At 61.1% G+C, this 11603-nt stretch overlaps 1 protein-coding gene across 5 annotated transcripts; it reads right to left on the bottom strand.

Annotated features, from left to right (window-relative positions):
* Positions 1 to 1006: 1006 nt before the first annotated feature.
* On the bottom strand, positions 1007 to 10796 carry LZTS3 (leucine zipper tumor suppressor family member 3). Of its 5 annotated transcripts, none has more exons than XM_027623000.2 (5): positions 10659 to 10796; positions 6158 to 6320; positions 5140 to 5616; positions 3953 to 4822; positions 1007 to 3603 (listed from the first exon to the last, which is right to left on the bottom strand). In XM_027623000.2, exons 2-5 carry the CDS (start codon positions 6227 to 6229, stop codon positions 2905 to 2907), a joined length of 2118 nt encoding a protein of 705 aa, XP_027478801.1. In that variant the 5' UTR covers positions 6230 to 6320; positions 10659 to 10796; the 3' UTR covers positions 1007 to 2904. The 5 variants fall into 5 exon arrangements, with proteins under 5 accessions (XP_027478801.1, XP_027478802.1, XP_027478805.1 ...); XM_027623001.2 differs by having other exon boundaries at positions 4016 to 4822; XM_027623004.2 differs by lacking the exon at positions 6158 to 6320 and having other exon boundaries at positions 10659 to 10680.
* Positions 10797 to 11603: the final 807 nt, after the last annotated feature.

Genomic DNA, 11603 nt, shown 5'->3' with positions numbered 1-11603 from the left:
GCAAACATTCCTAATTGCTGATTATGACTCTCTTTGCCAGAAGAACCCAGAGAGAGCAGAGGGCCCATCCCCAGGTGATGAACCATATTGCTCCTAGGCAGCCATGACAATCCTGTTCTTTGCCAAATACTCAATTTCCCAGTCTCCCTTGAAGTGAGAAGAGGATGCAACTCAGTTCTGGCCAACAACATTTAAAGGGAAACGTCCTGGCTGGATTCTGGGAAAGCTTTTACCTTCATGATAAAGTAGTATTGCCTCAATCGCTTCATGGAGCTGTGGCAGCCACCTTGTGGCATGGAGGGAACTACATGCTAAGGGTGGGAGAGTAGGAGAATGAAGTCTTATGTCCTTGATGAACCAATACCTATGACAGGATGCTTGTGACCAGAATTGTCAGGTGAGGAAAAATAAACCACTCTTTAAGGTCTTGTAAATCAGGTTGTTGCTTGTGGTGGGGTGTGTTCTTGACCGGGGGGGGGGGGGCGCTTTGTAAAGATGAGAGGCAGTTATCATAAAGGACAGCACTTATCCCCAAAGGACAGCTCCCTGCTCACAGCACTCTTGGGTCCATTCTGCCTTTGGGGCTTCACCACTAATTAGAACCTGTTCTCAAGCTTCATGTTTTTGTCTTCTGTCCTCAAACACTGGCCAGTCACTGTAAGGTGGCTCAGGACACCACATCTAGCTGTCCTGCACCACCTACCTGCCTTCCAGCCAGCAGCCTGGTGTCCAGATGCCGAGTTAGAACCACCTTGAAACCCTTCAGGGTGACAATCCGAGCTGAAGAGAAAGCCCCATCGGGCAGAAACTTGGAAACACGACTCCTCCTGGGCGACATGGAGGAGGTTGGGCTTTGGGCCAGCCTTCTCGCACGGCCCAGTGAGCACCTCCAGTCTCATGCCTCCTCTGGGAAATCTGTTTACTCCAGCTTTGCCCTCCACACCCCCCTCACCCAGGCTTCACCTCCCAAACCTGCAAAGACACAAGCAGGCCAAAGAATGCCACTCGAGAGGCTTTCTCCATTTTATTTCTTTGGGAAAAGAAAACGAAGTCTTTCCATCACCTATGGTAGAGATATATATTTATATATATTTATATATAATTTCTTTTGGGGTTGGAAGTCCCAAAGCTGAGTCTGTTCATATTTTTTTCTATTTTTTTTTTTTTTTCCTACTAATGCCTTCTCTTCCCCCTGCCCCTCTGGCCCAGGCCCAGGTTCTGGGGCAGGTACAGTGAGGGGTGAGTGGAATGGGCAGTGATTGCCAGATGGCCCCCCTCACCCGGCTCAGAGATCTGGTGAGGGTCACCGGGAAGGGGCTGTGCAGAGGGATAGAGGCCACACAGGGGGGCACTCTTGTTTTTGTGGGGGATGCACAGCTCATTAAACAGTCACCAGTCATGGGAGGAGGCTGGTCAGGGGTTGGGGAACTTGCTCACAGTAGTTGCCAGCTCTCTCCACCGTGCCTCCAAACCCCGTCTTGGGGGTGGGAGGAAGAGAGTGAAAAGAGAGAAATACAAGGGCTGAGGGCCAAGCCTCCTCTAATTTTTATTGCTGGTGAATTAGAAATTTGCCTTTCCCTTCCTATCTTAGGGAGATAGACTCAGAGGATGCCGAGAGGAGAAGGGAAGTGACAGTGGTGTCCCAACCCCCACTGATGGCCATGCCAGGCCTACCCTGGGCAAACACTGGGCTACTTCGAGGTCCTGGGAACTCAGGGGTCAGTGTTCCTCTCAGGTCAGCCTTGTCCTTCAAGGGCAATCACAACCATCCCCCCTCGCTCCCCAAAACAAAGGCCTCTGGCTCAGGCTTGGGCCCATTGGAGCTTGGAAGTGGGCAGTGCACCAAAGATCAAGCAGAATTTTCTACTGGAAGAAAAGGTGAGGTTTGGGGGTAAGAGGCGGCCTAGGACAATGATGTTCTGAGCGTGAAAGCAGAGGGAGGCTGGGGGAATCAAGTGGGAGAAGACACAGGAAGACATCACAGACACTCATATGACCTCAGAAACCGGGTGAGGGGAGTGCCTGAGAGGCAGGTAGCACTTAATAGCTGTAGTTAGAGCCGGACAGCGGCCCTGGGTGTGGGGTGAGCCAAGCAGATGGGGCTATCACCCTGTGGGATCCTGGCCAGAAGGGTGGCGTAGAGCTAAGAAGTCTCCAGGTGACCCTTCCCAAGAACAGGAGAGCAGATCTTCCCTGGGCAGAGTCTCCACCCCCAGCCTTCCCTCTGGCCCCTGATACACACATATGGACATACACTCAGGACCAGGCCAGGCTCCGAGGCCTGAACCCAAGAGACCTTGGTGGTGGGGGGAGGAAAGGGGCTGGGCAGGTAGCCCTCTCAACCACATATGGGCCATCTGCTCCCACTCGTCCTGCCAATCTGCCCAGGGAGAGATAATAGGGCAGGAAGGAGAGAGGCCAGGAGCCCAAGGTCTGTCAGCTTCGGCAGAGCCCATGCAGGCTCCCTCAGGCTACATGGCCTTGGAGGTGACCACAGAGAGCGTCACTGGACACCGGGGTGGCCAACAGGGGCAGCCCGGACCTACTGAGGGCTGAACTATCTCATGGCACTGCAGGCCTGACGCCTCCCATCTCCCGCAAAGCAGTGCCAAGAAGCGGGGCACGGGCTCCCCTGCTGCCTGGGCCCCTCAACCCCCAATCACTCTGCCTCCCTCTCTCCCCTCCTTGGGAGGAGGGTCCAAGAGGGCTGCCCAGAGGGCCAGTGGTAGAGCCCTAAGGGCACCCAGTGGGGGGTGGGGAGGGACCTGGTCAGAGCTGCTTTGAGAACCTCTTTGGTCTGGGGGTATGGGGGACATGGGGAAGAGAAATGGCAGGAAGGGGACACTGGGGACTCTTGGCCTTTGACAGGGCATTTGTCAAAAGGCCACATGCCCAGGTAGGGGATCAGATTTCCGTGGACTCAATGCGCTCGAGGCGGGAGGGCGTCCAGGCTTTCTTCTCCTCGCCGTGTTGGGGGGTGGGTGTGCTGGCACCCCCCGCTGCCCCGCGCTCCCGCAGCCGCCGCTCCAGCTGCTGGTTGCGCTGGTACATCTCCACGTAACTCAGCTGCAGCTGCTTCTGGTACTCGATGACCTTCTCCTTCTCCTCCAGCCACACGCGGCGCTCCTCCGCGAAGCTGGCCCCCTGGCGCTCCCGGGCTCGCCGCTCGGCCGCCAGCTCGGCCTGCAGCCGCCCCACCTCCCGCCGCAGGGCCCGCGTCCCGCTCTCCCCGCCAGCTTCAGCCTCCCCGTCCAAGGAAACCAACGAGGCGGCGGCGGCCACCCCGGCCTGCCGGCGCATCTTGGCCTCGTCGCTCTCGCACGTGGCCAGGGCCTCCTGGGGCTCGGCCGGGTCCACGGGGGTCAGGGCGGGCTTGAGGCACGCCGGGGGCAGCTCTGCCTCGCCCAGCTCCAGGCTGGCCTGTTTGCTGCCGAAGGAGTCCCTCAGGCTGAGCAGCTGCTCCTCCTTCTCCCGCAGCGAGGCCCGGCCCTCCCGCAGCTGCGAGCGCAGCCCCACGATCTCACTCAGCTTCTGGGACACGTCGGCCTGCGAGTCCTTCAGCTGCTGCTTCAGGAGGGAGATCTCCCCCGCCTTCTGGCACACCTGGGCAGGGGCAGGGGCGAAGAGGACCAGGGTCAAGGCAGAGCCCTGCGGGCCGCCGGCCCCTCCCTCCAGCCCGCGGCGCCGAGCATCCCCAGATGCAGGCTTAACTCCTGGGACACGCAGGAATGCCCCAACGGGCCCCCCTTGGACTACTCAGGACACACGTGGCTAATCTCATACAGCCCCTCCAGCCCCCCGGGGCCGCTCTGGTCCTCAAAGACCCTCCTCATCAGTTCTGTCCCCCTCCCCCTTCACTCCCCTTGGGACAGTGGGCAGCAGCTCTGGGTTTTTCCAGAGCGACAGAAGGAAGGAGACTCAGAGAGGGAGAGCCCAAGCCCCCTGCCCGCACCTCCCACTTAGTTTCCTCCATCCGGGGCAGGAAGTCAGCCTGCTCCTTCTGGCAGGCGGCCACCTTGTCCTCCAGCTCTTCCCGCTGCCGCATCAGCCGGGCGGCCTCCTCCTGCAGCTGCTTCTTGTCCTGCTGCAGCCGCAGCACCTGCAGCTGTAGGCCCTGCTGGGCGCGCTGGGCGCGGCGGGCCACCTGCTGCAGCTTCCCGCTGCAGCCCTGCCGCAGCTCCGCCAGCTCGCGCTCCCACGCCTTCTGCCGCTCCTCCAGCACCTGGGCCACCGCCGCCTCGCTCTGCTCCAGGCTCCGCCGCAGAGCTGTCACCTCTTGCTCCTTCTCCCACAGCCGCTCCTCGAGCTCCTGGATCAGGGCACTGGGCGAGGGGGGTGAGCAGGCCGCGAACGGCAGGCCTCCACCTCCGCCCTCCCCCGACCCCAGGTGGCCTGGCCGCCCCATGGAGGAGGACGACCCGCTCTTGCTGGAGGCGCGCCCGCTGTCAGAGGTCCCCAGGTCCTGGTAGCCCGAGCCGCCGCCGCCGCCGCCACCACTGCCACTGCCACTGCCGTAGCTGGCAGTGCCGATGCGGTTGATGTGGCTGGTGGAGGCACTGAGGGGTGCCAGGTGCTGGCTATAGCTGGAGCTGTAGGTGGGCAGGCTTGTGAGCGAGTTCCGGCCTGAGTCTGAGAGGCCGCCCCCACCCCCGCCCGCTGGGGTCATGGTCCGAGACTTGTCCAGTCCGCCCTTGAGACCACCAGGACCCTGTCGTCCCTCAGGAGTACCATTGGTCTGCGGGGGGCACAAGTTCTGCATGGAGTGGAAGTTCTTGGGTACAACAGGCTTGAAGGCCGAAGGCCTGACTAGCGGCTCTGAGCACTGAGTAAAAAGCAAGCAAGGGGGAGTGGGCATCAGAATGGGGCCTTAACCTCGGCCCCAGCCTCTTCCCTCTGGCCAAGATAGGTTCAGCCTCACCCCCAATTAATCTCCATCCTGGAAGTCCCTCCCAGCCGGGGCTCCACTGCATGGCACCCAAAAGCCAAGTCTCCGCCCTGGAACCACCAGCTAGACTTAGCCCCCAAGACCCCACCCCGGGGCTCCCCAGCCCGACCTCCATTCTGGCCCCTGCACCCCCACCTCCAGGGCCCACTTTACCCTCCTCTCTTCCCCTCAGAGAAAAGGCCCTGGGGACCGACCTGGTCTAGCTTGCCAGAGGTGGCCAAGAGCTTAGGTGGATGGCTGGGCTCGCGATACTGCGGCGGGGCCTTGTCACTGCCCCCACTGCTGCTACTGCCCCCGCTGCTGGCCACCACGTTGCCGCAGACATCGGTGTGGTCGCTGCCCCGCAGCTCGCCGTTGAGGTAGAGGGAGTTGGCGAGAGCCTTGTCTTCGGAGGGGTAGCGGCCTGGCCTCTCCCTGCTGGCCCCACCACCGCTGCCACGGGGGCCGGGGAAACTGCCCTGGCTGCCCCCACCCCCCGTGCGGGTGCCCACACTCTTCATGGCGAACTCCTGGGCATGGGCCACCCCGCTGCCCACACTGCCCATGGCCAGGCGAGGGTCTGGGGGTCCGAGCTCAGAGGGCCGAGGGGCAAAGGCCAGGAGAGGATCCCGCCCTGGGTCAGCGCGCACAGGCAGCGTCTCCAGCTTCGCCATGACTGAGCCAGGGGGGCACTGCGGGCACAGGTGGGAAGGCAAAGATAGGTCAGCCCCACCCCCACTTGCACCCCGCCCTTCAGTATCCCCTTCCCTATAATGGGTACAAGAGTTCCCAGACACCCAGGATGGAGGAATGGGGCTGGGGTAAGAGTGACAGCTTGGTAATGGGGGTGCCTGTTGCCCACCTGATGAAGCCCAGGCCCCAGGGCACCATGCACATACCCTCCCAGCTTTGCTCAGCTCAGCATTCCACTCCTCAGCTCCTGCCTCAACCCCACCTCCTCCATGAGCCCCAATTCTTCACTGCAGCCGCCAAAACTTAGGCGTTCTTTACCCTGGGTCTGGATCCCTATAACCCAACCTCCTGGGCTGGGGAGATGGGGTTGGGAAGGTACAATACTTGAATTCAATAGGGAACCTCAGAAATTAAGGGAAGGAGAGAACCCACCCCTAACCAAAACTTGGGAGTAGAGGTCCTCCCCGGCCCCCTAACCTAGGGTGTTGCAGTCAAGGGCAGAAGTGGAGGCTCACTACCAACGCAGGCTCCTCTCCTTGCCTTTCCAAGGGAGTGGAGGGCCGACGGGTCCTCAAGCCTGGGACCCTCCGAGGCCCGGTCTGCTGGGGCCATGTGCCTCACTCTCGCAGTCGGGGCTCGGCCCGAACCAGCTGGGCGACTCTGGACGGGCCGACTGAGCCATCCCGGACTACAGTTTTCTCCTCTGCGAAATGGGAGGAATGAAGGACCTACCTCATGGAGCTGCCGAGCGCCAGGCGCCCCGAGGAGGCGGACGCGGGAGGGACGGGAGTCTTGCGCCGCGCGCCCCTGGGTCGCATGTGGGCGCCACCTAGAGCACGCCCCGCGCCCCGCGTACGGCCGGGAACCTTGGCTGTAGCGGCGTGGCGAGCGGACCTTCCGGAGGTCTTCCCAACTCGGCCGCACGAGGGGCCCCTTCCCCACGGTCAGTACCTCTGCAGAAGCCCCGGGGCTGGCTGAGACAGGGGCAGAGGACGCGGTGCCACCAACTGCGGGCGCAGGCCGTGCCTCCCTCCGGGCCTGCGTTTCCCATAGGTGGGCGGGGCAGGCGCGGGGCTTCCGCACCCACCTGCGTCCGCAGGGGATTCCGCGCCTCCCATCCCAAGAATTCACTGCCACCGGGAAGACTTCCTGGATTACCCCCTTCCCCCGTTCCCTTTGTACCTTGAACCGTGAAGTCCTCTGAGCCCTTCCGTGAGCGTGCGCCCCCCGCCCCCAAGGCCAACCCACAGGAGCGGGGCGCGGAGGGGGGGGGCAGCGCAGGCAGGGCGACAGGGCCTCGGGTTACCTGTGCTCAGGGAGGCCCCACTTCCTGGTTCCTTTGTCTCAAATCCACACCGGGAAACACCTGCCTTAGAGATCTGCATAATCTAGCGGGGCCAAGGCACCAGGCAGTGCCAGCCGCGGATGCACACCCTGGAATCCGTTTGCCAGAGGTGGCAGGGGCACCCTTCAGGCTCCCCCCCCACTCCCATGAGAAACCAGGCAAGAAGCCCTCCTTCTCTACCAAGGTGAAGGGGTCCAGGTGGCACTCCATGCCCCTCGAGTGCCCCTCAGACTGTCTTCTACCCAGATGCCCATTCTGATGCCATGTCCTCCCTATGAGGCCCCAGACCAGGGGAACCTGACAAAACTCTTGCCCTTCAGGAGTCTTTTGGCCACCACACCTGGAATTACAGCCCTAAGTGCTTGGAAAGTTCACCACCAAGCCAGGCCCCATGGCCTTTGTAAAATTCCATTCTCTCAGCGTCTGCCCCCCTCCCACCCCAGGGGTGGAGAACAGCACTTTACCACCTTCCTCCCAGAAGCCGGTCTATCCCCACATGCAAGGCTGAGTCTAGCGTGAGGCAAGGGAGGCACCTAGTGCAGAACGTCAGCACAGTGTCAGCAGGTGCAGGACCCTGAGAGTGAGTGCCTCTAAGGCCTCACTCTCATCCCCGCTCTGCTTCCGCTCCCCGCGTACTCCAGCTCAGTTACCCCTCAACTCAAAATCCCCCTCCCACCCTAAGCATGACTCCTTTCTCAGCATCCTCGGGTACAGTGTGGGGAGCAGCTGGGGACTAGGAGGATGAAAGCTGAGTGGCCTGAGGCTTGAAACCAGTGGGAAGGCCTGGGCAGGGTCTGGGAGGAAGAACTGACCAAACTTCATAGAGATGGGGTTCAGGGGTGGGGGCAAGGGGTGGGTGTGACACCCTTAACAAAACAGGGGGAGAATGTTTGGGGAAACAGGTACTTTGGGAAAGACCAGACAAAGATCTCTCTCACATACTGGGTGGAAAGAGACTGCAGTGGTCAGCATTCAAGGGTGGTGTGGGTGGAGCCCAGCATCGTGAGAAGGTGGCAGGGCCCCAGAAGCCTGGGAGCCAGTGTGGACGCAAGAAGGAGGCCAGAAGAAGGCAGGCCCTGCAGAACAAGCTGGGGGGCTTCAAGAATGTCAGAGCAGCTCCCCGTGTTAGAAAGGGGCCAGGTAAAGTCGAGACTGGAGAGTGTATCCTGGATCTGGCAGCTGGAAACCTCACTGGCTTCAGAAAAGTGGTGCATGGCAAAGCCAGGCTACAAGAGTAGCTGGGTCTGGAGGGAGAGATGGGAGAGTTCCCTGGTGAAAGAGAAGGCCAGAGAAGGCAGTAACTTAAGGTGGTTTGGGATCCAAAGGCTCTTTTCTAATTTTAAATTAAGCATGGTAGAAACCTGAGTATGTTGCTACGCCAAAGTAAGGTGCCAATAGTGAGATGAGCGAGCGAGGCAAGGGGGCTTCAGCAGATGCCCGGAGGTGGGTAGGAGCAAACCTCGGAAGTGGTCATGTTGATGATGAGCATGACAGGGGACAGTGTTTGCAAGGGTGCTTTCTGGGCTGTAGGGCACAGTACAAACATGCAGTACTACTTTGTGATCCACAAAAGGAGGATCTGACCACAGGTTGAGGCTGGTGGTAGGCCACTCTGCACCACTGTTTCCCTGGGATGTGTGTGGCCCCCAGAGAAGCTCAATGCACAGAGTCCTAGATGGAAATGAGGTGTTCCCGGGACTGTCTCCTGGGACCAGCTCCTGCTCTACCTGGGGAATCCTTGACTATCAACCCAGAGCAGCTCTCCCTGGAGCCTCATTCCCCAAAGAGTGTCTTGCCATAATTCTAACCTGTCAGTAAGCATTCTCCGCCCCTTGCCTTTGCCGAGTTTGGGCTGCTGCAGCTTCTCTTCTCAAAACCCCAGCAGGGAGCTGGCAGGACAAGGAAGGGCATTTGTTTCCCTGAGAGACAGAAACTGAGCCCAGCGGAAGAGTTTGAGCTTCGCGTATAGGTTACGGTCCTGAACTGGCCCAGGTGGCTGAGCATGGTCTGCATAGGCAGGCTTAAGGCATCAGCTCAACAACCTGGGATGACAGCCTGTTGCCCAACTCTGCGGCTCTCTCTGTGCCATCAACCTTCATTGCCTGGGACATTATGCAGAGTATTGATGGTCATAAAGGGGTCAAATGATCTGTACCTGGGCTCTACATGGGCCGGTCCCTCCAACCCGCAGTGACCACTCAACCCCTCCGTACTTCTGTCCCTCCCAAAGCTAAGAACACTCTATCCCTCTCTTGTGGTCTCAGAGGCCCCTATACCAGCCCATTTGCCCCCTAAAGCTTTCAGTAGCCCCTCTTGCCAGCACCCTTGCTGGGGGCTCCTCACTGGCCTCTTCCCCCCTGCACTCCCTCCTACAAACAGCTGCCAGGGGACTCTTTCTAAAGGGCAAAGCTGATCTTGTCCCTGCTCTGCCCAAATTCTTCCACGAGCAGCGCCAAGAACAGCTGACATGGGTTCTGGAGGCATCAACTCAAGTGTAAATCCCAGCTGAACTGATTAGGGGTGAATGCATGCAGGTTATTTCACCTCGGGTTCTCACACCTACCTTACAGGAATCTTAAGAAGTAAATGTATTATGGGTAAGAGGCCTGGCATTTCTCTCAGTCCCCAGAACCAGAGCAGAGCTTGCAGCAGGGCCTTCAAGGCATCTCCTGCTGCCCTTCCTATTTCCCCTGACCTGAGCTCCTCTCCACTCCACACAAAATCTCTTCCCAGCTCTCTATGCCCACCCTGCATCCTTCAAGGACCAATCCAAATGCTGCCTCCCAGGACAGCATCCCTGATCGGCCCTGGGGAGCAGGGCCTTGGAGCACTTGGCTCAAGCTACTCCAGGGAGATTTCACTCTGAAGCTTCCCCAGGGGCTGGACTGGGGGTGCCCTGGGGACACAGATGGCAGAGTCCTAGGGCTCTCTGGGCCCTGACCCTGAGGAGACGCAGAGACAATGCTGTGGGAATGCTAGCTTTGAGCAATGCAAAGAGGCAATGAATCCGGACAGGAAAATCAGGAAGGGCTTCCGGGAAGAAGGACTGAGGGAGAAAGAGGACTGGGGGCACTGTAGGGCTTTTGGGGTGCAGAGGTCTTCAGAACTTCTTGGTTGGGATGTGTGAGGGGAGATCCACCTTTCCTTGGTGTCAACGGGGGAAGGGAGCCATCTCCTAGATCCTGGCTCTGGTGAAGCTGGTGTTTAAGGACTGAGGGGGCTGACAGCGCCCCCCCTACCCCAGCACACACACGCGCGCACACACGAGCTTCCGCGCAGGGGAGTGGGGGTGTTCGCCATTCACCAGCAGTCCACGGCCCGCAGCGCCAACAGATAGAGACCCCGGCCACAGGCTGTCCTGAGGAGGTGCCCGAGGGTCTCCGTGGTGCAGGAAATCCCTCTCGCACCTTCCCTACCTCCCTACCAGCGCGTGTGGCCCCGGGGGGCGGGGCGCAGAGGGAAGAGGTGACATAATCCGGGCCGCACCCCCTCCGGCCGCCACCTCCCCCCAGGCCTAGTGAAGCATCCATGACATCATCGGCCTTATCTCCACTCCCCTCCCCCGCCCCGGGACCCCAAGCAGCGGGACGCACCCCCTCCCCAGCTCCGGGTCCGGCAGGACGAGCATCGCAGTGCAGCGGGCACGGCGACAGGTCGAAGCCGGGAGGGGTGCCGCGATGGGCCGGCCTCACTTACTCGCTGCCTCAGGGTCCAGCGCGGGGTCCTCAGAGCGGGCGCCACCGGCCCCGCTCGCTGGCGCAGCCCGAAGCCCGCCCGGCGGGGCGCGCGGCGCGGGCCCGGCTCGGCTCCGCGCCCCTCCCGCTCCCCGCCCGGGCCCCGCCCACCCGCGGCTGCGGCAAACGCGGGCCCGCCCTCCGGCCACGCCCCCCAGGGCCGCCAATCCCCAGGCTGGGGCGGGGCGCAGCGCTTTAACCCCTTTGTAGCTGCGTCTGGGTTCGCGCGTGGGACCCCTCTATTTCACCCTCTCCAGAGCTGCGTAAGTCCGCCTGAGTCCCTCTGCTCGTCGCCTCTCACCCCCCCAACCCCTTGGGTTCAACCCCCAGGCTCTGATCTCTAACAAATCCAGTGGGACCGCGCCCTCCGCCACTACTTTGGCAACCGGGAGGAGCCCCTCCGGTTTGGGGAAGGGGCTCTCGATGTCGACCCCAGCCCCTTTTCTCTCCGGCTCCTGCTCTTCCGGACGCGGCCTCGCAGCGAACGCCGTGAGACCGCAAGTCTGCAAGGTGGGGGCGGGGCGGGGCGGGGCGGGGCTAGCCCTCCCGGGGGGGATCCGACACCGCCGAGGGAAGACCCGCTTGGGCGCGGGGACCGCTGGCCGGCGTTTAAGAGGCTTCAAGGGGCCGTAACTCTGTCCGGCAGCCAACGGTGCCGGTTTGAAACTTGCTGCTGCGGAGGCTCACTGTCCGGGGGGTAAAAGGGCAACGAGGAAAAAGATACACATTACAATCCAGCAAGGTGTGAGTGCTTTCACCCCGTGCCCCACACCTGGCAGGAGACCCAGCCCCGACCCCCACGCTGCATCCGGGGGTAAGAGGCGGTGAGGTGAGGACTTCGTCCCTCACCCATAGTACCAGTTTCGCACGCGCGGGCTTCGTTCTGTACCGGGAGTGCTCATTCTGT

Source organism: Zalophus californianus, chromosome 8, assembly GCF_009762305.2.
Source record: "Zalophus californianus isolate mZalCal1 chromosome 8, mZalCal1.pri.v2, whole genome shotgun sequence".
Lineage (NCBI taxonomy): Eukaryota > Metazoa > Chordata > Mammalia > Carnivora > Otariidae > Zalophus > Zalophus californianus.
Note: the sequence above shows the minus strand (reverse complement) of the source record. Positions and strands in the feature narration are given on the sequence as shown.

Bases quoted from the DNA above. Each gene is read 5' to 3' on its own strand.
- LZTS3 (XM_027623000.2), bottom strand. From the start codon at position 6,229: ATGGCCCCAGCAGACCGGGCCTCGGAGGGTCCCAGGCTTGAGGACCCG. The intron at 5,617-6,157 runs GCAAGGAGAGGA...CTGTGCCCGCAG, and splicing joins CCCTCCACTCCCTTGGAAAG to TGCCCCCCTGGCTCAGTCAT. The intron at 4,823-5,139 runs GTCGGTCCCCAG...CTTTTTACTCAG, and splicing joins CCTCTGGCAAGCTAGACCAG to TGCTCAGAGCCGCTAGTCAG.